The sequence below is a fragment of the Aspergillus brunneoviolaceus genome, assembly GCF_003184695.1.
Source record: "Aspergillus brunneoviolaceus CBS 621.78 unplaced genomic scaffold BO95scaffold_58, whole genome shotgun sequence".
Classification (NCBI taxonomy): Eukaryota; Fungi; Ascomycota; class Eurotiomycetes; order Eurotiales; family Aspergillaceae; genus Aspergillus; species Aspergillus brunneoviolaceus.
The window spans coordinates 49,225-75,965 of NW_020290788.1; the positions used below are offsets into that span (position 1 = coordinate 49,225).

A 26,741-nucleotide genomic window follows, 5' to 3' on the forward strand; every position below is an offset into this window, starting at 1 on the left:
TTTATTTAAATTAATAAATAGAAGAGAAATTAATACTAATGTTTTTAGTTAGTTTAAATTAAAAATATATCAAGATTCCGGTTTTAGTCTAAATAGAATTACTTAAATATTTTTATATAAATAATTATATTAATAATTAATTATAAAATATTTGTTTTAGAAGTTAAAACTTATTTTAAATAAAATTTTAAATAAAACTAACAGAAATAATTAATATATCTCTTTTTATTTATACTACATGTTAAATAAATCAAGTTCTAATAAATAGTCTTAAAGAATTTAGTATCTTTGTTAATTCTTTTTAATATCTGTTGGTTTAATTAGCTAATTCGGTAAATAAGATATTTTCGAATTAAATCTAGCTCGGATTTAATAATTTAAATTTTCTAAGCTTTTTAATAAAGATATTTTAAAACTCTTCTTTTAGATATTTTAATTTATTATACTATTCTTTTATGGTTCCAAAGGTTATATAGAATTTTTTTTAAAAATCTAATTAACTGTTTAATTATTAAATTAAATATTATTATAAATTTAACTAATTATTTTTATTAAATAAAATATAATTTTCAAATTAGCTTAATTTAACAGACTAGTATTTTATTAGCTGCTTTAAAAAGTTAATTTTTTCTTTAAAGATAGTCTGTTTTCTTCGGCTTCCCACCCTGATATAATATCATAATAGAATCTAAAAATAGAGATAATATTCTTTAATTTAAAAATCATATTATTTCTTTTTAGGTAAATAGAACTGAATATAACTATTTTATAGCCTAAAATAATATTAAAAATATTTCTAATATATATCCTAATTATTCTTAACTATATCATATTTAGTAAATAGTTTTAATAAATTATATATATAGCTGTTAAAAGTAGTATTAAACATCTATTATTTTAATTAGTTTATTAATAAGTTGTTTAATTTAAAAATATATTAATATATTAATAAAATAAATTTAAATAAAAATACTTAATTTATTAATTTTCAGAGGTTTCTAGAATAACTAGAATTATTTAATATATTTAATAAATCTTTTTATAAATATATCTAAGTTATAGGTTTTTACAGACTTATTAAAAATAATTAAATATAGCTAAATTAGATAATTACATAAATTTTTAAAGTTTTTTATTTATATATTTATAGTCTTAAAAGTTATAATATCTATTATTTTTTAGTTTTATAGAAATATATTTAACTATATAATTTTTTTCTTCGGATTTTTATTTATTTCTTTTTTCGGAAATTTATGTATTTTAATTATTCTAATTTTTAAAAATAGTATAGCTTACTCTAATTAGTTTATTAATAAACTATTTATTTACAAGATTTAGCCGAATCCAGTTACATGCTTTTTATATTAATTTAAGAAATTTAAAAATTTCTTTTTAATTATTCTTATTTTTAATAAACTTGGATTGCTATATTAAAGTAAAAATATCTATTATTTTGTAAATTAATTTAAGAAATTAAAAAGTACTTTAATTAGTTTTTTTATTTTACTAATTTAAAACTCTATTATTTTGAAATATATTAATTTTTATTATCTAGTTTTAGCCTTAATAAAACCTTTTATCAAAGTTTTTTAATAATAATATTAATTAATAGGATTTTATTTTTTAATTAGTTAGTAGATATTAACCGGTTTTTTAGAACTCGAAGAATTTAGTAGGACTTTTTTAAATTAAATATAATATATTAGTTTAACTTACTTATTATAAAATTAATTAATAGACTTAAAAAAACTAGTTCTAATATATTTTATTAAACTTTTTAAAATTCTGGTAATAATCCTGCTTTACTTTTTAATAGAAAAGACGGTCTGATTTATTAGACTTAATTATTAAATTTACTAATTATTTAATCTATTTGATATCAATTATACTAGGCTGAATTAAATAAATAAATTTCATTACTAGTTCTGGATTTATTAAGTTCTATATTTTTTCATCAATTATAAATAGCTAAGTTTAATTAATTTATAGAATCCAGTTATCTGACTAATTTAATTATATTATCTTATTAGATTACTGAATAATCTAATTATTTATATTAAATAAACCCAACTATAGTTAATTTAATAGTTTCATTTTTTATTTAATATAGAGATATTAAATAAATTAAGATACAAAATCTTCTAGGCTTTTAACTATTAGAATTTTGGTTTTTTTAGATAAGATTTAATTAACTTTTACTTTTCTATACAAATTGTATGTAAAAGTAAGATAAAAATAAGATTAAAGTAAAAGATTATAAAATCAAAAGAATTAAAAATTAGATAAATAAGAAAATAAACAGAATAGTAAATTTAACATATAATTGTCTAATTAATAAAACTAAACTGATTTAGAAGAATAACAGAAAATATTTGATTATTTAAGCAAGGATTCTTTATTTATTAATTTCTGAATAGGAAAGTAGAATTATTTAATAAATATAGGGGTAGGAATGCAGGGGTAGAATAAACAGAGTAGGCTAGAACAATAGCCCTTATTCAGATAACTAAATTAAGAAGGCTAGGGCTTAGGGCTTTGATACCCAAATGACCTTCCAGTCTGATAAAATAAAGTAATAAGAATAAGTAAACAAAAAATATTAATATAAAAAGAAATTACAGCGGTTTAAAATATAATAAATATAATAAATAAAAACAGAATATATTAAGATAATAAACGCGACAAAGAATAAATTTAGTTAAAATAAATATATATATATAAAGATTCGGCTGATTAATTAAATAACTAAAATAGAATTTAATAAATATAATAATCTATAAATAAAAATAAAGTAAAAACTTTTAAAAAAAATAGAAAAATATAATAACCAATAAAATCCGCAGATGTAAGACATAAAAAAAATAAAATAAAATATTTATAATAACTAGAGATAAAAAATAAATATAAGAAAAATAAATAAACTAGTATTTTTTAAAAATATATAGAATATATATCTAAATAAGCAGAGAATATACTACTTTATATAAATATTAATATAAACAAAATAAAGCTTTATATTATTTATAACATTAAATATAATAAGAATATTAAGAAAAGAATTATAGAACTAGTAAAATATAGAAAGTTCTACCGCCAGAACAGTCAGAAAAATAAAAATAAGACAGAACACAGAATATTATTATAGACAAACTTCTAAATATTACAAGTAGACATTCTTATGTAAATTACTTTAATATTAGAAAATATATATAATAAAACTATTATATAACAGATACTATAAAAGAATCATATTAACAGCTTAAAAAATATCAGAAATATTTTAATATATAAATATTATTCTTTTTCTAGTATAGATATCAAATATATAAAATATATATTAACTAAGTTTAAAGTATACACATTTTTATCCAACTATTTTTTATTTTTTTGATTTTATAAATTTATTTTATTAAAAAATCTCTTTTTTATAAGTTATATTTTTTTCTAACAGCTATTTTATCTAAAACAGATATTTAACTTTAATATAATTACTTATATATTTTTTATATATAAATAGTTATATTAGAATTAAATATCTGCTTCAGATGGTTTTCTATAACAAATCTTGATTATTTTTATATTCTAACTATTAAAATTGCCTAACTAATATTTATAATTATTTTAATATTTTAGATTTATGTAAATTTATTTAAACTTATCTAAACTTATCTGGCTAAAAAAATTAATATAATCTATAACTTAAATACTAGTAATATTTTATATAAATTTATAAATTTATGCAAAATTATCTGATCTTATATGATATTTATTTATACTTATTTAGACTGGTTTGGTTTTATTCAACTTATCCAGCTAATAAAAATTGATATAAGTTATATAAAAGCTAGTTTGCACCGAGTATCTAAAATACTAGCAGAACTAATATATTAAAAAATTATAAAGTTATTTAAAGTTACCGAAACTTATTTAAAATTAAATAAAATCATTTAAAATTATTTAAACTTATTCTAACTTATCTAGCTAATTAGAACCTAGAATTCTCGGAAAGACGGTTATTTTTTTAGTAAATAGTAACTTTTATAGTAAGAATATTTAACCAGCAAAGTTCTATTTGCCGAGTGGCCGCAATAGTCTTCCGTACACGTCAGTGCCTTTAGAATAAGAACAGCGGGGCGGTGGCTGACCGCTTTGAATTCCCTCTGCCGCTTCCTCTATAGGCCAAGATTTGGAACCGTCCACCAGATGGTATTTATGAACTCGAAAAAGACCGGCAGATCTGGGATTAAATAATCAGACCCGCTTCATTTAGATTTTCAATTTCTCAAGGCACCACATACTGAGTAGTTAGTGAGCTAATGACTTAGCTACCCCACATCAGTCAGTTTGTGTAACGGCTTCCACCATCCTTGTTCTTATCCAGAGACCACGAAAGTATTCTAACCACCTTCAAGTATTTGACTACTCCTATCTGAGAAGTTTTTCAATACCACCTTATACTCATCCTCTCAGTCAGCACAACAAGGGAAATATCAACGTTCTCGCATATACTTTCGGGGGTTGACCATAATGGCTGCTTGTTTCCATGTTCAATCCGAGGGTAAGCAGAACCAACAACTCAGACACACAGTACCCTCCATTCAAAATCAAGTGCCACACCTCGAGTTTTCTAACATGGTCTAGAAATAAAACCTCCATCAACTTCACAAGTTGTATATCGGGAGGATTGTACGCAATGTTTTGACTCTGTAGTATGCGTTTCTCTCTCAATACTTACTGGGCTTCAAGTTGACGCTAGTAGGATCTAAGTTCGGGAATAAACGTTTGCCTCTCCTGTTTCAATGGCGGTTGTGCCCGTGATAGAAATCATGCTCTTCTGCACTTCAAAAGATCTGGGCATCCACTAGCCCTCAATATCAAGCGGACGCGCAAGAAGGTTCAAGTAGGTTGCCTGTCAGCATCATACACGGCTCTAATCGGTAACTAACAGGACATGGCAGAGAGATGAGCCACCCCAGAAAGTTTCCAAACTTGCAATTTCTGCTGAAACGGATGAGGACCGATATGACACAAGCACTCGTGTTCTCTGTTACCATTGCTGCCAGGATAACATTGATCAATCGAGTGGCAATCTACCATCTGTTATTGACGGGGTTCTGACGGCAATGACTTTCTCCAGTAGGGAAGAAGTCAAAGCATGGGAGCAAGAGTTCATCCCCTGTGAACATACTCTTTGCGTGGAACAAAGCAGCTCGCGACAACTTGAATCGCAAGGTAAACCTGAGTTTTGACCGATTATTGTTTACATGAATCTGACGATTATAAATGCAGAACTTGCGCAATGTTCGATGTGCAGTCTCAAGGAAAACCTTTGGCTATGTCTAGAATGTGGTAACCTTGGCTGTGGTCGAAGCCAATTCGGTGGCGTGGGCGGCAACTCTCATGGACTTGCGCACTTTGAAATGACCTCGCACGCTGTTGCAGTGAAGCTTGGTTCAATAACAGCCGAGGGATCCGCTGATATCTTTTGTTATAAGTGCAATGAAGAGAGGATCGATCCTGATCTTGCCCAGCACCTCGGACACTGGGGCATCAATCTAGCGGATAGAGAGAAAACGGAGAAGAGCTTGATGGAAATGCAGGTTGAGCACAACCTAAGATGGGAATTTTCAATGACTACAGAGGACGGCCACGAGCTTAGACCGGTATTTGGTCCTGGTCTCACTGGCCTGAAAAACCTAGGCAACAGTTGTTACTTGTCAAGTGTGATACAATGCCTCTTCACTTTGCCACAGTTTGAAGACAGGTACTATCATCCCAGTGAAGAGCCCCCATTGACACAGAAGCCGGCCGAAGATCTGGAGACCCAGATGCGCAAATTGGCAGATGGAATCCTCTCTGGTCGGTACTCCAAACCTGCCACCGATGTATGCGCCTCGCCTGAAACAGCTGAAGTTCCGCATCAGAATGGCTTGGCACCAGCCATGTTTAAACACCTTGTTGGTCGTGGTCACGAGGAGTTCTCCACAATGAGACAGCAGGATGCTTTCGAATTCCTGCTTCATATTTTCAAACTTGTCAACTTGTCTAAGCATACAGGAGGATCCTTGAATCCAGTAGAGTCGTTTGCCTTCTCTGTAGAGCAACGTCTCCAATGCCTATCTTGCAGAAAGGTGCGATACAAAGTGGATCAACAGGATAATGTTTCCTTGTCTGTCCCCGCTCACCGTACAAACTCACTGCAAAGCAAGGATACCGCCGGATTCGAAAGTGTGACCATCTTAGAATGTCTTGATACATTCACGAGTGAAGAAAGAGTGGAACTGCGCTGTCCTTCCTGCCACAGTGAGGATGGTTTCTCCAAGCGCTCATTCTTCAAGACATTACCGCAGGAGTTGGTCATCAACGCTCGACGGTTCGAACTAGTTAATTGGGTACCAACGAAGCTCGACATTCCTGTCGAAGTGGATGAAGGGCCGATAGACTTCAGTAAATATCTCGCCCCCATTCCTAGTCAGGGTGAAGAGCTTCTCCCGGATGTCGAGGCGCCAACGCCAACATTTAATCCTGACGAAATTGCCCTCAGTCAGTTGCTCGGCATGGGATTCCCCCGGACCAGAAGTGAAAAGGCGCTCTATATGACAGGCAACTCGGATGCCGAAGCTGCCATGAATTGGTTGTTTGCGCATATGGAAGACCCCGATATTGATGAACCTATAGTTCCGAAAGGCCCCGCTCAGCCGCTGAATGAGACACCACACGATGCAGCTAAAGTGCTGCAGTTGTCTGAAATGGGTATTGATGCTGATCGGGCCAGGATCGCCTTGGCTGCAGTCGGGAATGATGTCAACAGAGCAATTGATTGGGTGTTCAGTCATCCCGAAGACATAATAGAAGTGGGAACCGTTCCTCAAGCGACTGAAAGTCCTAGTACCCGTGCTGTCGGTTTCGATACTACTCCAGCTCTCTACCGTCTTCATTCGATAGTGTGTCACAAAGGCTCCTCTGTACATGCTGGGTAAGTGGGTCCTGGAGAGATTCGATCAATGCTAACCTGGAAGAAGACACTATGTTGCAGTCGTGCGCAAAACTTTACCAGGCGAGGAGGGGCCTTCTTGGATCATGTTCAATGATGAGAAGGTTGTGCGGGTGGACGATGTACAGGAGCTGAAGAAGTCTGCCTATCTTTACTTCTTCTCTCGGGTCTAGACTGGATACAATGTAGCACCAACTCCATCTTGAGTGCCCTAGATGGAACATAACGTTGGGTACAGTTGCTGTAGGAAGATGCCAATTATTGGATCATAATATTGAGTCTTCAAAGTGCATATTCATATCATCCACTTCTGGCACGCAGATTAACAGCGGACGTACAAGGGTGCACTGTAAAACCTTGATAGGTACGTTGCACGAGGGACATGTTATGGACGGACTGAATCATCCTGGAACAGTTTATTCCAGTCACGAAGCTATGCGTCCAACATGACGACTATCCAATGCAATTACAAAAATTATCATTCAGAAGCATAATTAAACAATAAGTCTATACGAGTTTCCTCCCAACGGTATTAAGTATGATGAAATCGAGGCCCTCAAGGTATTGCAGATTTCGCATGGTGACAGAATCTGCTTTCAGAATTTGACAGTTGCTTGAGTTGCAGTGCCCAAGGAGCTTCGGATGAATGTGTGCAAATGAGCGCAAGTAGCGATCGCATCATTGGCCCTTCTTCAGATCCCCAGAAAGTTTCGTTTGTCTTCTGCGCTTGATCGCCTCTGGAGAATACTCGGTATCCAACATATAGTCCCACCACCTGAAGCTGCTGGAGTAATTGCCAACGAACTTCTCATGATGCAGATCATGGTGATCGGCCCCAGCCCAGAAGGGGAGGAAATGGTGGAGACTCCAAGGAAATTCATAGCCACTGTGTGCATCGATTGCCTGGAACAGCCGCAAGACAATCCAGATGTACATGGTGAAGATATGCAAGTCCCCGGTCAACGCACACCACAGAATGGGACAGCCAACCGTGCCAAATCCCAGGATCATGACTTCAATAGGCGAGGCGTATTCCGCAGCCATACCAAAGGGCGCTGAGTACTGGTGGTGAATTTTGTGGATGCCTTTATAAAGTGGTCCCCAGTGAAGAGCGCGATGAGAAAAGTAGTGCCACGTGTCTTCGAGAACGAAGAATATAGCGATCTGATAGGCCATGGTCCAGATCGAAGGAAATGGGACGGAAGTTGAGAGGCCGAAGAATTGGGCCATGGGATGGAAAAGCCTACTCAAGGTAAGCGGCTAGATCAAATAAATTAAGCAGCATGCTGATTGAGCTTACCAGATTTGAGGCAACTCAACGGTGAAATGGCTTAATAGCACGAACTTGGCACAATCCCACTGTTCACGGAAGGACGGAACTTTGTTCTATAAGAGACTGTCAGTTGACACCCAACCCCGATTGCCAGTGACTATGCATACACTTTGAATTTTATAACCCTTGAAAAAGCCCATGCTGTCTATGAAGATCCATGGCAGCGAGCGTCCAAAATAGACAAGTTCGTGCATCATAAATGACATGATACCAGTCGCAAGAACATCGTTCTGCATCCAGGCGTACCATGCTGTCCAGAGCCGTTCCACGACATTGAGATGGGTGTTGTATTTGGAAATTTCCTCAAATTGGCCCCAGTAGGATTCTGGGGTCAAGAACGATGTCGTATTCCTATGAGATCTTAGCGATGATCGAGTGACATTGGGTAAGGATGGCTCACATTTTTAAAGCAGGTGGTCAGCTTCCCTTCAGCTACTCCTTCCCAGGATCCTTCAATCAGGGGCAGACGAGCAAAATATTAGGCAAGCAATGAGGGAGGTAAGGTTTGAACGAAATAAGAGCTTTTAGAGTAGAGGAGGAAACGAGAAGTGAGAGCAGATCCTCTAGCTAACACTGGAGAGGGAGATATGAACTGTGTAAAAGTACTTGGTAGGTACTGGGCCAGTATTTCAGAAAAGCCGGGTGAAGTACTGCGCCATCAGGACTATTGTTCCCGGGGTGGCGAGATTTCTTCGGCTACCCCCTGGCCGCGACCTTTCCAGGCTGGCACCACTGCCTAGCCGATTGGGGCCGATGTTAGCTCCACCCGGTTGGGAATGGCTTGGTTCGATCTCCAATCACCACGGGTCAGTATCAAACATACTCTGACCATTCTTTATCCTTATATATCATCACCGCCTTTCATTGAAGGGAAATCGTTGGTGCTGCCGTGGTCCGTGTGCGATAGGTCCAGTACTGCAGCTACTGCTGCAATTCCCCTTGCAGCGACAGCCTTGCAGAAAGCGTAACTTGTAAGTTGTGGGTGCCCGGGTGCCCGGGTGCCCTGGCCTCGGGGGTTTCGTCGTCCGTTTCCCTACCGCCTTGAGCAAATCACAAATCAGTCAATTTATTCTATATATGAAACGCCCTACTATGAGTGGTTACATCTCCAAAGTTGTAAGTCCATTTGATCTTACTATGTGCAATTGAAATACGGCGGGGGGTGAGAGCCAAAGCGTTGAGTGACCCATCGGCTGGGAGAGGTCCACAACTGCCATAGACACGACAACATATTTGTATTTCATCCCGCACTTAAAAGATGCCTGAGGTACTCATGTAGGTTACGTAGATCGAGCTACCAGGCTACCTGACCAGTGAAAAGGGACGGCGTTCTGGATAATGGCAATAGCCTCTTCCTCCGACTGGGTGTCTTTGCTGGATACATGTTAAGTAATCTGGCAACTACCTAGGTATCGCGGGTTCCCTACTAGAGTTTGTGAGGAAGCATGAAAGACGAATGGATTTCAGCTACCTAAAAACCTATCTATCAAAAAGCGGCCGAAGACGGTAAGCTGTCTAACCACCAAAAAAAAAGAGGTCTTTCTTATATATTTTCTTTAGCTTACTGCAAGTCTGAAAGAGTCCAAAACTTTCCATAATAATCATATATATTATAAAAAAACATAATATGGTGAATATCATCTATGTCGATATTCTGCTGTTCCGTCTATGGCCGTCTTCTTGACCGCCTCTGGCGGCAGAACTTCGGCTTACCGAACTTCTAGTTTCTTATGTTTAGTATTAATCTATTTATATATAAAATTATCTATTCTGAAACATATGGTAGCATGTCCGGCTTATCCAGATTATAATATATAATTCCGAGGTCCAATCGGTAAGTTATTATCTCCAACTTTTTACTTTATCTTTGATCTTATCAAATATTAGATTTACTATATGTTATCAGCGGCGATTATTCGCTATTAACGAAGGCTGAATATATAGATAAAAGCTTGCTGTTACAGATAATCTTTAATACTCTAGTTAGCTATTTATAAGTGCCATTTGTCTTCTCTATATGACAGTCGTGATATTAATAATTCTCTTTTTATATACTTAACTTTTTTCACTAGATAATAAAAGAATAAGAATTAGTTTTAAATTAACTAAACTACTATTATTCTATATCTAACTATTTTTTTTCTTAATAATTTGATTTTTTATTTTTAGTTATCTATAAAATATAGTATATTATCTCAATAAATATATTAGAATAACAATTTAAAAAAAGAAAATTCTTTTACTTTTTAGAAATTTTTATTATTAATATTTTTAGGTTCATTTTTAGAAAATCTTAGTATAATTAGAAATATTATTAGCTATTTATAAAACTATTAGTATTTATAATATTAAACTACTCAATTATAGAAAAACTTAGTAAAATAATATTAAATTAGTATTAAATTATCAGCAGAAAGTCTTATTTTTTTTATATAACTTTAAAATAAATATTCAAATTAAGAATATTTTTTAGTTTAATGCTTTTTTTATATTTAGAAATAATAAGAATAGTTTTATGATCTAGATTACATTTTTTAAAAAAAATATTTATTAAATTTGATATAAATTATTCTCTAAATAAAAAAAATTAAGTATTTATAGCCCATGTTTTTATAATAGACTTTATTTATAATTAAAATATTATTATTTTTAAATCTGATATTATAAGCTAATTCGAAGAAACCTAATAAAAATAATTCAAATTTATATATTTTTTACATTTATTTTGACATTTTAAAATAATATTTTTTAGAGCTATTAAAAAAACTAAAATTATATTTTTTACTAAGCTATTTTTTAATTTTAGTTGTTATATATAAAAAAATATGAATAAACTATTTAAAAAATAGAATAAGATAGTATTTTTTATTATTTATTATCAAAACTTATATTTCTAATACCCGAAATAAAGATAAGAATTAGAATTATCAAATATTTTTAAAAATAATTCTAATTCTATAATAATGTTTAATCTTATAGTTTTAAATTTGACTATATTAAACTAATAAAAAGAACTATTTAGTTTTATTTATATAATAGTATTAAATGCCTAGCTAATTAATATTTTTTGAAAAAAGCCAGCTTGAATTTAAAAATTATAATTAAAAAAATAATATAAAAAAATAAAATAGGTTAAAATTAATCTTTCTATTTTTAGTTTTAGATCAAAAAGTAGAAATAATTAATAAGATATTAATATATATATGTATATTAAAAAAGTTTACATAAATAGTAATAATAATATAATATATAATTTAGTTAATATTAACTTTATATAATAATATTTTTCAAAAATTAATATAATATTTTTTAATTAAAAACTATTAATTGTACTATACTTATTATTCATAGAATATAAAATATTTTTTTAATATTACTAATTTAAGATATTAACGGTATCTTATTAGATTATATGTTATTATTATTTAAGATATTTTAATATTATTACTTATAACTATATTTATAAATTATAAAATTTATTTATTTTTATAAAATAAGTAATAATAGTTTAAAATTAATTATACTTAAAAATTAAGTTTCTAAAAATTTATTAAAGCTTACTAAAATTATACTTGTATATATATTTTAATTAAAATTTTGGAAAAACTATAGCTTTTCAAAAATAAAGAATTATTAAACTATTTTTCAAGTAATTCTATTTTATTAGAATTAGTAGAATTTAGAGATGTTTTTTATTTAATTAATTAAAAAGTCTTTTAAAATATTATTAAAACCAATATTATTAATCTTATTAAAAATAAATTTTTATTATTGAAGTTTATTTGTTTTTATTTGAAAAAAACTTTCTGTTCTTAAAAACTATATAAATAAAAATACTACTAATAAAAATATATAATTTTTAAAAAATCTTATAGAAGCTTCTATTTTTTATATTCTAAAAAAATAAAAGTTTATATTTATATATAGATTACCACAGACTTTAAAATTATTATCAAAAGTTAATAACTATTTTTTTGATTTTTAAGATTTTTAATTATTTTTCAGAATATGAATATTTTAATAGAATTAATATTTAAAATATCTATTATTATATTTATATTAGAAAGAGAAATAATTAAAGAACTATATTCTACATATATTATAACTATTTTAAATATATAATAATATTATTTTATTTAATTAATATTTTTATTTCTTTAGAATTATATTAATTTAATATTTTATAATATTTTTATTTTTAAATAATAAGGTATACATATATCAATTATATTAAATAAGTATTAGTATAACTATAAAAAACTAATTTATATACTAAAAATTTAAAATATTTTTTTTAAAAGTAAGCTGAATTTTTAGATTATAATATTTCTTTTAAAATATTATAACAGATTATAACCACATTAAAATTATTATTCTATAGCTATTATCTATTATTTATATTATAAGATCTAAAGTTTTGTAAGATTTTATATATTTCATCATTAATTTATTTAGTTTTACTTATAATTAACCTTCTGAAAGAAAGCCAAAATTGTAAACGTTGATATGGATAAGATAAAGCTTCATATTATTTCGAGTATAATAAAGATATTGAAAAAGGGACTATAAAACTAGCGACATACGGATGATTCTACTGCTAGAATAGTTAGAAAAATAGAAATAAAATAAAAAATAGAATATTATTATAAATAAATTTTTAAATATTATATATACTGTAAACCAGATATTCTTATTTTTATAAAAGATTAGATATATTGAAATATTAGAAGTATAAATATATAAAAATAAAAAAACAATAATATATATTACTATATGAAATAAAATACAGAAAAAATATTCTAGAATATAAAGAATATAGTAAGAAAAATAGAAAAATATAAATGTATTAGTATAATAATTATTTAAAATATTAATATTTAAATCTTTAAATAAATTTTAATATGTTAATATTAGATAAATATATTTATATATTATTTTTAGAATTATATTTATACTAATAAATAAGATATTAAAAAATAGATAAATAAGATCAGCTGTAATAAATAATATTAAACTTTAAAATATAATTAATTTTTTAATAATTATCTTTATTAAAAAAATTTTTATTAACTATCTTAAATAATTTAAATAAAATATAAATAGAAAAATTAGAATTATTGGTATTATAGACTAGCTCTAGCTGTATAATAAAAATAATAAAATATATTGTTGTTTTTATAATAAATAGTATAGCATATTTATAGTAAAAACAACAATATATTGTATTATTTTTAGTAAGAAATAATAGGTTATAATAATTATTATATAAATATTTTTTATATATAGTAGTAAACTTAAGAGCTTTTTTAATATTAAATTTAAAAAAAAGTTTTAGATATTTTTTAAATTAACTTAAATAAAATATTTTCTAAATTAATTATAATATTTTTTAAATACAATATTTCTAAATGGAATATTTTAAATATTAAATATAGAAAATAGTTATCTCTACCTATAAATATTAATAAACAAATATTTTAATATATTAAAAAATGATCAACCAACTTTTTTAAATCTGATATTAACAAAGTAGAAATATTTAGTATAAAATTAGTTAAAACTAATATAATCGGAATAAATAAAAATATAATATTTAAAATAAAAAATAATATTAGATATTGTATAGTTAGAAATAGTTTTATATAATATTAGTTTAATTAAGTATTACAGCTGATGTAGTAAGATATTAAATATAAAATAATATAATATAAGTTTTATAATAGTAGGGAATAAAAAAGTTAATCTTAAAAATAATAAATAGTAAGGTTAATATTTATAAAACATATTTTTATATTTTATAATATAATATAATCTCGATAATGTAGATTATAAATTTATTTTAACTATTATTTGATAAATAAGTAATAATATAATAAAACTATTTTATATTTAAATAAGAGAACAGGTTTTTTTAAAAAAATATTTATAAATTAAGAATTAGAATCTAATATAAAATAATATTATATACTCTAATTATAAGACTTTATATATTTAATAAATAGAATATTCTATTATTTTATTTTTTAGATAGATTTGTCTAAAATAAAACTAATATATTTAATAATTTATTAATAATATTAAACAAAAAGTTGTATATATTAAAACTATTTAGAAATAGAAATACTAAGAAGTCTATAATAATAATATAAATAAATAAATAAAATAATTAGTTAAAAAAACTATATAGTTTATAATATTAAATATTATTATTTAAATATATTGGATATTTTTAAATATATTATATACATAATATTTTTTGTTATATAAAAAGACTATTCAGCTTGAAAGTTACTTTTTATAGTCTTAATATTAACTATTATTATAAATAATTTTATAAATTTTATAAATAAGTATATATAAAATATATAATCATATTTTTTTTTAAAAAATAGAAAATCACTGTTTATAGTAAATAGTTATATATAAAATATATATTATTTAAATAATTATTTTTTAAGATTAGTGATAGTTTTATTAATTTTTAGATTACAAATAATATTCTTAACTTTGTAGAATAAATTTCATCTATAAAATATAAAAAATAAATATTTAGATTAAATTTAAAAATAGATATAATTTTTTTATATAAAAATCTTTAATATAGCTGTTTATAATATAATATTTAAACTTATTATTAATTTTAAATATATAAATAGAGTATATATTAATTAAATATAAAAATATATTAACCAGGATATTTTTGAGATCTTAAAACTATATTTAAAAAATATTGAATATATTTTTTGTTTCCAGTAATTAAAGAAATATATTAACTATTATATTTAATTTTCTAAAACAGTGGAAAATATAGACTTGATAATTTTAAATAAAATAAGATATGTAGATAAGATATAGATTTAGATATTTAATTAAAATAGTATTAAATATAGTCTATTTAAGAATTGTAATAATAAATATATAATTAATATAAATAATTATTTTTCATCTAAATATCTTAATTATATATTTAATTTTTTGTAATATTTATGTCAAATATAATATTTCAAATTTAATAAACTAATAATTTTTTAATACTAGTAAATATTTTAAGTAGAAATATAATAAATAAAACAATAGTACATAAAATAACTAAGATAAATTATTATAAATAAAGTCGGGCTTAGAATAATAAACTATAACTTTTATATTTTTACCGCTTATATTAATATTAATATAGAAATACTTATTAGGTTAAAATAAATAAAATATCTTGTAATATATAAACTTATTTTATAATAAACAAAATAATTATAATTCTTCAGAAATAGAATTAATAATTATAATTTTCAATATATATTTTTTATTTTTATATAGTTTTAATAACTGTTTTTTATAATTTTATAAAAAAGCTGTTTTTAGATATAATAATTTACATAATAGTATAACCAATTAATAAAACCGAATAATATTATAAATAGAAATTCTATATAGACTTTTTTTAGTCCGAGTTCTAAATTTAAGTCTTTAAAACAAGTAAATAAAATAAATAAACATTTAAAATAATAATTAAATATATTAAAGTAAGCAATTATATTATTAATATAAATATAAATAAATATATAGAACTTTTATAATATAAGATCTATTTATTTTTATATAAAAAGAATAAAATTAATAAAATCTATAATTATTATGTAAAGGTCTTCATCTTTATATATAATAATAGTAAAATAATCTCGATAATTCTTTTTAATAGGCTATTAATAAAAATAAGTAATAAGATAAAAAATACTAATATAGTAATATTTATAAATTATTTATAAAATATTTTTTATATAAAATCTAGATATAAATTAGACTCAATTTTTTTATTAGTTTTATAAAGATTAATAATAATATGTTTTTTAAATTAATTATTAGTAATTTTTCATATTATAAAAATAGAATATAATAAAAATATTTAAGTAGTTATATAGAATATTTTATTTATAATATAAAAAGACTTAAATATTTTTTAATAATATTTTAATCAGTTTTAAAAATATAATATATATATAGTTTAGCAGTATAATCTTTCTATTTTTTCAAAAAAATATAAAGCTAATATTCTTTAGAAATTTAGATTTATTAATATTTAAACTATTGTATACCAGTTCTTAAATATTAATTAAAATATTTTTATACATATAAAGTCTAATTAAATATGTTATTTATTTAGACTGCTTAAACATAGTATATTATATTTTAAACAAATTAGCTAATATATCTATTAGTTTAAATATGTAATAAACTATAATATACAATATTTAATTTTATTATTATTGAAAAATAGCTAGTTTTACTATTAAAAAATATCTAATTTAAACTATTTTCTAAACCAGCTATTAGTAAGAATAATCCGGATTATAAAATATCTTTTTATATTAGATAGTTTAATAATATATTATATTAATATAACATTATAAAAATATATTTAAAAATTTATTTTAACCAAAGCTTTTTTATAATATTTAATAATATTTTTAAAACAGTTAATAAAAATATATATATCTATATAATATATATTATAACTAATTTATTTTATAATATTATTATTAGATATATTAAAATAAAAAAACTGATTATCTTAGATTATATCTTTTTGAAATATACTATATAAAAAATAATATTTAGATTATTAAAATAAGAAAACTAAAAAGAATCTTTAGATAGACTGCTACTACCGGAAAGAGATCAATTAGAAGAATTTTAAAATAGTAGATTACTACTATTATTATTAAAAAATAAATTATTTAAATTAATATAAAAATCTTCAATATAACTATTTATATTATTTCCAAGTATAGAAAAGATATTTTAAATTCTGCTACAAAATTATATTAATATTAGTTTTCTTCTAATTCTATATTTATATCTATTATAATTAATAAAATATCTATATTTAAAATATTTTAGTATTTATATTTAATAGAAATTTCAAAAGATTTAATAGATATATCTTAGTCTAATAAATTTGAGATTAATCTTTATAATAAGACTATATTTAATAGAATATAAAAATATTAGAATTAATAGACAGTTTATTTATATTAAATAAGTTTGTTTTATAAATCTTAATAGATATTAGATATTCTACTTGTTAGTATATTAGTATTATATAGATTATTATAAATATAACCAAACCGAAGACTATTTAATCTAGAATATTTTCAATAAAACTATACTCTAAATAGTAAAATAATAAGAGCTAGAAAATTTAATAAAATGAAAAAATAATAAAAATAACACTCCAGAAATCGGTCTATCTAATAAATTAAAAATTATGTGAAATATAAAGTCTTAGAATATTTAAAGTATAGAATAAAATAGTTTATATATATATAATATAGATAGAGCTTACTATTAATAATAATCATAACTTAATTTTAAATATTTAAGTAAGTTATTAATATCTTTAGTAATTAGATTAGAAATCAAAGATTTCAAAAACTATATTCTAAATATAAAAGATATAAAAAATATTAAAAATACTCCAACCAGTATATATAAAATAAAAAAATAAAAAATTAAATAAATAAATTAATAAATTTTAATATAGTTAATTAAACAGTTCATTAGATTTAATAAAATTATCTAAAAAATACTAGAAATAAAAATTATAATTCTAATCTATATAAGATTAGTTAATAGTAAGATAATTAGTTTAGTCTAAAAGGTTTATAAGACTTTTATAGAAAATAAACTTGTAAATATTTCAAATTTAGAAATATAATTAATATCTGATTGATTAATTGATTAAATAATTCTTACACATATATATCAGTTCTAATGGCTGAGTAATAGTAGGTCCTAGTCCTATAAATAGATAAGATATAGAAGTATTAAAGTTATATATAAATAAAAATCCTACCTAGTTAGCTGTTCTTTTTTTTTCAAAAAAGTTTAATTTTTATATAGTTTTTGATAGATATTTTATAGTTTTTCTTTCTATATAGCAAACTGGCGGCAGTAAATAGTTTTTAAAAATATTTATTTTTATATTTATTATACTAGTTAGTTTTTTAAATATTAACCGGTAGCTACTGCAGCCTCTAGTTATTATATAATTTAAAATCTAGATTTATTATTAGTATTTTTTACTAGTTAATTTAAAAACTTCTGAATCTTATAAATATAGTATAATAAATAAAAACCTATTATTAAAAAAAGCTAGTTAACTATAAATTAAATAAATAGTTAAATAATATATAGATTAGCTGATAGTTAATAGTTTTTTATGTATAAAATAAGTTTATTTTAATAAATATAATATTAAAAATAAAATTAATTAAACTCTAGTATTAATCTAGAAGTTTTATATATAATATAAAATAAATTATCTATTTTACTATTTTCTTTCTGAAAAAATACTAAAAGTTAATAAATTCTTTTAGCCTAGAAAATACTTTAATAAAGGTTATCTTATAAATATTTAAGAAAAATATATTTCATTAATTAAAGTTTATATTTCTAAAATATATGGTTAATTTAGCAGCTTTAATAATTTCTAAATATATATTTAAAATAATTGTCTTAGTAAATATTTAAATTAATGGTAAAAATTATATTTAATATAAATCTATATATAAAAGAAGAATATTCTTATTCTTTATTATATTGATAAAAATATAATAAATATAAAAATTATATAAATTACTTGTTTAGTTAGTTTTTTCTTACTAGTTAACTAAATCCTGGAGCTGTTAATATATAATAAAAATTAATATAAAAAATATTAATTAATTAGTAGTTTAAGTAACTGTTATTTTAATATTATAATTTATTAATTTATTATTTAATATATTTTTATAATTTAAAAATTATTCAAAATATATTTATTAACCGGTTTTTTATATATAACTAAACTGGTTAACTATTTATTTAATAATTATCTATTTTAATTAGTACTAAGGCTCGGTATAAGTTTTTATAACTATTTAATTATTAGTAAGAATTATTATTAATTTAAGCTTAAAAATAGCTAAAATTAATAGTATCTAAAAAATAATATTTTTATAAATAAATATATTAGATATTTTTTTATTAAAAATTAGGGCAAGTTTTATATTAATGAGTTTTATAAAATATATTATATAAAGATTATTTTGGCTAATTAATATAATTTAGTTTTTATTATAAATTATTATTATAGTATTAATACTATTAAAATAACTACTATTATTAATATAAATAAAAAAATAATAAAAAATAAAAAAATATATTTTTAAGAAACTTTTTTCCTAAAATTAATAATATTAGTATTAAAAGATTATTATTATTATAAAACTAATACTAGTTTAATAATTTTAATAAGTATTAATATATCTAAATTAAGCCTGAGATCTTAAATTAACTAATATTTTAAATAATTTAATATTAATATAATTAGATTAGTTTTTAAACTACCGAAATAATATCTACTAAAATAAATCTATAAATTTAAAAATAAAATTTAGTAGTAAAATAATAATATCATAATTTAAAAATAAATATTTTTAATAACTTTGTTAATCAGAATTGATAATAATAAAATTTTAAGATATATTTTAAAAATAGTTTTAATAATAATATAAAAGATCTCTATTATATGAAATAAAACTTTATATTAAATATTTTAAAAATTTTTTATAATATGAATAGTAGTCTTCTAAAAGTTTTAAATATTTTAAATAAACCAAATAAAATATCTAAAAAATAACTAGAAAATAAAAATAATGATATATATATAATATAGATTAGTAGTTAATATATTTTAAATGAAATCTATAATTAATAAAAATATAACTATTAGCTAAATAGTTTTAATTTTTAGTTAAATAAAATACACAGGTTTAATAAGTTTAAGATTAAAAAAATCTTTAAATAATAAAAATTTTATATTAGTTTAAGTATTATATCTATAATAGTTAGAAGCTTGTTTAATTATATAATTGAAAATATTTTTATATAAAATAGCCCCCGGATTATATGAATAAAGTTATATTTTTAAAATAAAAATATTAAGATATATTAGTACTGCTAAATTTTTATATAATAATAAAAATTTTATAAATAAATATAATTTTTAAATATAATTTTCTAAAAATAATATTTTTTTTATATAGCTAATAATTAGAGTGTAATCTTTTATAAAAAATAATTTAAATAGATCGGTATTATAAAATAAATAAAAATAATAAATTCTAAATAATATTTATAGTTATATTTTTTTATAATTTCTTTTATATAATAATAACGGTTCGCCGGTTAACAAAAAAATAATCTAATTAATAATTATAGCCAGTATTTAGTATTTTGAAAAATTATATTAAAAATATAAATATATTATATTATTATAAATTTTTTGATTATTAACTGCTAATAAAATGACTATTAAATAATTAGTTTATTATATAATATAAATCTATTTAAAAATTAGATATAGAATATAATTATAAAATCTTTTTTTATATCTACTAATATAATATTCTAAGAATAATCTAAAGACTTTTATTATATAACTAATTTATAAAATAATAATTAATTTAAAAATCTTATTTACTATAGTAAGTAAAATAATTAGTTAATAGTTTTTAAATATAATATAATTATTTTCATTAAATTTATACATAATAATAGTAGTTAACTAATAGAAATATTGAAAATAATAATCTATATCTAGATATATATTAAAATATTATTTAATTAATATTTAATAAAAAAAGCTTACTAAAGAGCTCGATTAAATAATTTATTAAATATAATTTACCGTACTAAGAGCTAGAAATAAAATTTATTAAAAAAATTTACTTTTGATTTTAGATTTTTTTATTAATTCTTAGTTAGTAATTATAATATAAATATAAATATAAATCTTAAATTTTTATAAATATAGATTCAGCAGACTATTTTTTAAATTTTGTAATAAAATATTTTTTGTCTTTTATTCTTTTTTAATATATTTCTTTTTTTATTAAATAGTTTATTAATATAATATATTATAGACCTAGCTATAGATTTTGTAGTTTATTTAATAACTAGATTTAATTTATTATTTTATTTATTATATATAATATCTATAATTTTTAAACTTTTTTTATATAGCCGTTTTAAACTACTTAATAATAGTTTATTTTAATATAATAGTTTCAATAGTAATAGTTAAAATTTTAATAAAATGTTTCATTATTATATTAATAATAATTAATTTGATTAATTAGTCTATTATTAGTAATAGCTATAATTAATTAGCTAGTTTATTTTTACAAATTTATTAATTAATATTAGTTTAGTTTTAGTATTGTAGTACAAAAACAAATATTAAATTAAAATCTAATATTATATATATTAATATAAAGTCTATTTTTATTTATCAATTTTTTTGAAAAAAATAGTAGCTAAAATATTTTCGAAGCTATTATATAATTTATATTAAATTAATAATAATATAAATATTATTTCTTTTATATATAATTATTTTTTTTAATAAAAATAGTCTTATAAAAATACTCTGTATTTTATTATTCTAGTTATATTATTATTAGTATCTTCCGGTATTATTAAGTCTATTTAGTTCTTATTAGAAGAAATATACAGTCCCGAATATCTAGTATTTTTATATAATTTCTGTTCTATAACTGCTAGTATCGGAATTAACTATACTAATATATTATATAATATATATATTAACTCCGGATACTTAGCTATTATTATTAATAAAAATTTTGCTTAACTAACTACCGTTAATATCCGGTTGTTATATAAAATATTAAGTATTAAAGGCCTCGGCTCCAACTATCAAATAGAAAAATATATAGTATTCTAAATAAATTTTTCTTGTTTAAACTTTTAACTAGAATAACTTTTATTTACTTATATTATTGTCCGAATCTAAATAGTATCTGGTATAAGATCTGATCTGCTTATTAAAAATAATATTATAAACTATAAAGATATTATTTCTATTATTTCTAATATAAAATATAAAATAGATATAATATATTTATATTAAGACTTTATATTCATAATCCGATACAAAACTACAGACTATATTAAGGTTTTTATAATATTCTAAAAGCATATAATTATACTACTATATTTAAGAATCTATATTTTTATTAAGATTAAAACATTTAAAGCTCTACTAAAATAAGATTATATTTTTAGCCCGGCCGCGTCTACCGGCAATATTATATTATATATATATTTAATAACTTATAAATTCTTTTTTATTAAAGTATCTAATAAGATTTTTAAATTTATTATTCTAACCTGTTATACTTACTTAGATACTTTATTTAATAGCAAATTTATTACTGTATATTACGTTAGTTATAATTATACTAAATATACTTATATCTGCTAAAATACTGATATTAAGCTGTTAAACTGTAATATAATTATTAATTTAATTAACTATAAATATTATTATTATATTTTTAAAAACTTCGCAGATATATATATTATAACTGTTAAAATTACTACATAAAAAATACTGCTGGAAAAATAAAGATTATAAATATTAAAATATTAAAAGATATTTTATACTAAGCTAAGACTGCCCGTAAGATAATCAATAATCTATATTTTATTTTTAAATATATTTATCGGTTTAGTATTTTTGCTACTTTTAATATTAACAATATTATTATTTTACCGAATAAAATAACTATATATAACTACGGCAAGAAAAATACAGTTAAATATTTAATTAAAGTTATTAATAACTATAATATTTAGATTCTGCTTAATAAAAGCAATATTAGATTAATCGATATATTCGAAGAACAGTAAATATAGATATCTTTATATAATAGTTAAAAAAACCGAATCTTTAAAGCCTATATCTACTATATAAATCCTTAAGACAGAAAGATAATTAATAATATATTTAAACTACTATAAAAATAAGACAAGCTAAAATTTACTAAATTTTATATATTATCCGGCTATTCTGTTTTTATAATATAGAAAGATATTTAAATTAAAGACAGTAAGTATAAATATAAAAATTATATAATAATTAATCTTCGAGGTGCTAATACCAAGACTGTTTAAAATATCTATTCTATTCTATATTAAGAAAATATATTTAAGCTTATTTATTATTATTCATATATTACTATTATCGATACTATTAAGATATTCTATTAGTAGTCTATATAATATAATTATTAAAGCTATTTTACTGTTCTAAACTATTAAGATTAAAAGATTTTTAATATTATTATTATAAAATATTTTAATAGTATTTTATATATACAGTATAATCTAGACCTGTTTTTAAATAATCTTATTTATATTAAAATATATATAAACAATTCTGTCGCCGGCTTTCAGATATTTAATAATATAGTTGATAACAGAAAATAGAAAAAAAATAAGATTAATTCTAGCAGCTATCTGTATTATCTGTCTAAAATTTTTAAATATATAAAATTAATTAATCTAAAAATTAAGCTAAAGAAACATTTATTATATTTTTTTTAGTAAAAATACTTAGCCTCCAAGTTAATACTCTCGGGCTTATTATACCTGAGTCAAAGCTTATTATATTATATATTTTATTATTTTTTTATATTTTTATTAAGTTAGAATACTATCTCGGCTTAGCTGACTGTTTTTAATATTAAATATATTAATATATATAAAAGACCGCGCCGCTCCAGTAGTAAAAAGTAATCTTATTAAAAAATAGTCTAATAAAAAATATTTTAAAAAGAACCATTCGGCCTGTATACCAGTCGAACCTATTAAAAAAAACTTAATCAGGTATAAACTTATATATTTTAATATAAATAATAAAGTATATTTAAAACTGTACAAGAAATATAATATATCTATATTAAAGACTAAAAATATTTTATATAAACTGGGATATTAGTTGTTTGGTTTTTTTAATATTATCGAATATATCGGACGCTATATATACTGTTTTAAGTTACTAAATATATTTAAAATTTATTCTATTATATTAATATTACAGCTTAAATTTATATTTTAAAAAGTTGATTTTTTTTAGCTATCAGCTATCCGAACCTTCTGCAGTCGACAAAACCGAAAACTAGTAAAAAATTAAAATATCTTTAATAAACATATATATTACTATAAATAAGGTTATATATATATATAAAGTTTTTAGTTTACTGGCTTGAATACATTCTAAAATACAACTAGTAAATATATAAGTATAATCTTAATTTATCCAATCTTATTTATGTTTTCGAAGATAATATTAACTAACTGCCTATATTCTATCTTCTGTTTTATTAAGACTATCTGTATATTTTTTACTTTCATTAATCTTTATATATTTATCTGTATTGTATATTTTATACTTTATATTTTTACCGATTTTATCTATTTCTGTCTATATATATATAGTATTAAGAGTAATATATTTCTTTAGTAGAGGCAACTGTAACTGCTATTTTTAGTATTTAGTATATTAAAAATTTTATATCTTTCTATATTGCTGTCTGGAGTATTAGTGTCTACGGTTTGCTGTAGGCAATATACTTAGCCTCCCGGCCTCCGAGGCCCTCCATTAAATAAACAACTTCTATATATTCACCTTTCGCCATACACGATTATTCACAAATTTTTATATAATATTCCATTTTATAATATTTAAATATATATTATTATTAAAAAGTTTTTATAAGCCGAATAAACAACTAGATATTTAAATAAATTTAATATAAAAAATAAAATTTATATTAGCAGGATCTTTTTTCGGATATTTAATTATTTTTTATATATATAGTCTATATTTTTTGTTTAATATAAAAGCTAGTATATATTATATAAGAAAAACTATATATATAAACTAGTTATAATATTTAAAAATATAAAAAAAAACTCGGAATATAATAATAGTATTATTATACAAGATTAAGCCATTATAAAATATGTTTTATTAACTATTATATTATTAATCTAAAATATTGTAAATGATATATAATTATTAATTAGTCCGGCTTGTTATAATTTGACTATTTATAAATGAATAAGATTTATATTTAATAAATATTTTTAATTCTAATATATAAACCGAACAGCTAAATATTAATTAATAATCTAAAAACTTTTAGTATTTATTATTTATATAATAAGTATATATCTAATCTATTTAAGTTTAATAAGTTAAATAGTATTAATATTACTCCCGCTAATATTTCAGTATATCTATAGATAATAATATAAATAGTATAAATAATCTAAGCTCAGACTCTTTAAGCTTAATCTAATATTATTTTTTAATTTAATATTATTTTTTAATCTAATATAAATCCAAATATTACAGTAATTATAAATCTGATTAATATTTCAAATATTTTAGTAAATATAAACCCGAATATTACTGTAAATATAAACCCGATTAATATTTTAAATATTCTATTAAGTATAAACCCAAATTTTACAGTAAATATAAATCTTAATATTATAGTAAATATAAACCTGATTAATATTCCGAATATTCCAGGAAATATAAATCCGAATATAATAAATAATATTTTTTATTTCTAAATATCGGAGGAAATAATATAATTATCTAATATTTTAAAATTTTTTTAAAATATTTTAAACATAGTATTATATAATATATTCTATATATAGTCTGTTCCGAGATATTTTAATATCTAATAATTTAACTAATTATAAATATTTTTACATTATATCGACAATTATACAAAAGGTATTAATAATATATAAATAGAATTAAATAAAGCTTATGCTATTCTAGTTGGAATTAATAAGAATATTAATAATAAGATTAATATAAATTAAGCTGAAATCACGCGGGCTTGTTAAGATATTTAATATATATTAAACCAGCTATAAATATTCGTTTATTTATTTTTTTAATACTTTAATATATCTTATATTTATTTCTTTATTTTCTTTGTTTTTTTAGTCTACTAATACTCTTAAGATTAGATATTATATTGTTTTATTTTTTATTTTAATCTTAATATATATATATCGAGAACGGATATATCTTATAAAAAAATACTATTATTCCTTTAGATATATATTAATATTATCCTCGGCCACTGTGTTCAAGCAGATTCTTAAGCTTCTGTTTTTATAAGTAGTTATAATAATCAAACCTTATATAGATCATATTCGTACTTACGTACAAAGAATCATAACAGTCTGACATCCGGAATACTATATATAATTATATAATATGTTTTATATTTTATTATTAAAATTTTTAAAAATTAGAAAAGATACTACCGATATACTATTAATACTAGATCTAGATAATAATAAAAATTAAAAAATAGAATAGATATTAAATACTTTATATTATTATATAGTTAAATAATAAGAATAGTTTCTCAAATATAATTAATAGTTATCTACAGATAACTTGGTAAATATTTAATAAAAATCTATTAGTTTAAAAAGTAGACTCTAGTATTATAAAATATAAAACTAATATATAAA

General features: G+C 21.9%; 2 protein-coding genes across 2 annotated transcripts; one reads left to right on the forward strand and one right to left on the reverse strand.

Annotated features, from left to right (window-relative positions):
* The first annotated feature begins 4,325 nt into the window (after positions 1–4,325).
* BO95DRAFT_445435 (ubiquitin-specific protease UBP14) lies at positions 4,326–7,263 on the forward strand. The gene is made up of 6 exons (XM_025587151.1): positions 4,326–4,558; positions 4,642–4,709; positions 4,760–4,900; positions 4,959–5,232; positions 5,290–6,976; positions 7,023–7,263. The coding sequence occupies exons 1-6, from the start codon at positions 4,528–4,530 to the stop codon at positions 7,165–7,167; spliced, it is 2,346 nt and encodes a 781-aa protein (XP_025439524.1). The 5' UTR covers positions 4,326–4,527; the 3' UTR covers positions 7,168–7,263.
* A 409-nt stretch (positions 7,264–7,672) lies between these two features.
* On the reverse strand, positions 7,673–26,451 carry BO95DRAFT_466327 (sterol desaturase family protein; the record flags this gene model as incomplete). Its single annotated transcript, XM_025589207.1, has 5 exons — positions 7,673–8,237; positions 8,295–8,380; positions 8,435–8,678; positions 18,078–18,092; positions 26,429–26,451. 5 exons carry the CDS (start codon positions 26,449–26,451, stop codon positions 7,673–7,675), a joined length of 933 nt encoding a protein of 310 aa, XP_025439525.1.
* Between the last annotated feature and the right edge of the window lie 290 nt (positions 26,452–26,741).

Excerpts from the sequence above, each read along its gene's own strand:
- BO95DRAFT_445435 (XM_025587151.1), top strand. The coding sequence starts at position 4,528 with ATGGCTGCTTGTTTCCATGTTCAATCCGAGG. Across the intron at positions 4,710-4,759 it reads CGCAATGTTTTGACTCTGTA|GATCTAAGTTCGGGAATAAA; the intron begins GTATGCGTTTCT and ends TGACGCTAGTAG. Across the intron at positions 5,233-5,289 it reads GCGACAACTTGAATCGCAAG|AACTTGCGCAATGTTCGATG; the intron begins GTAAACCTGAGT and ends TTATAAATGCAG.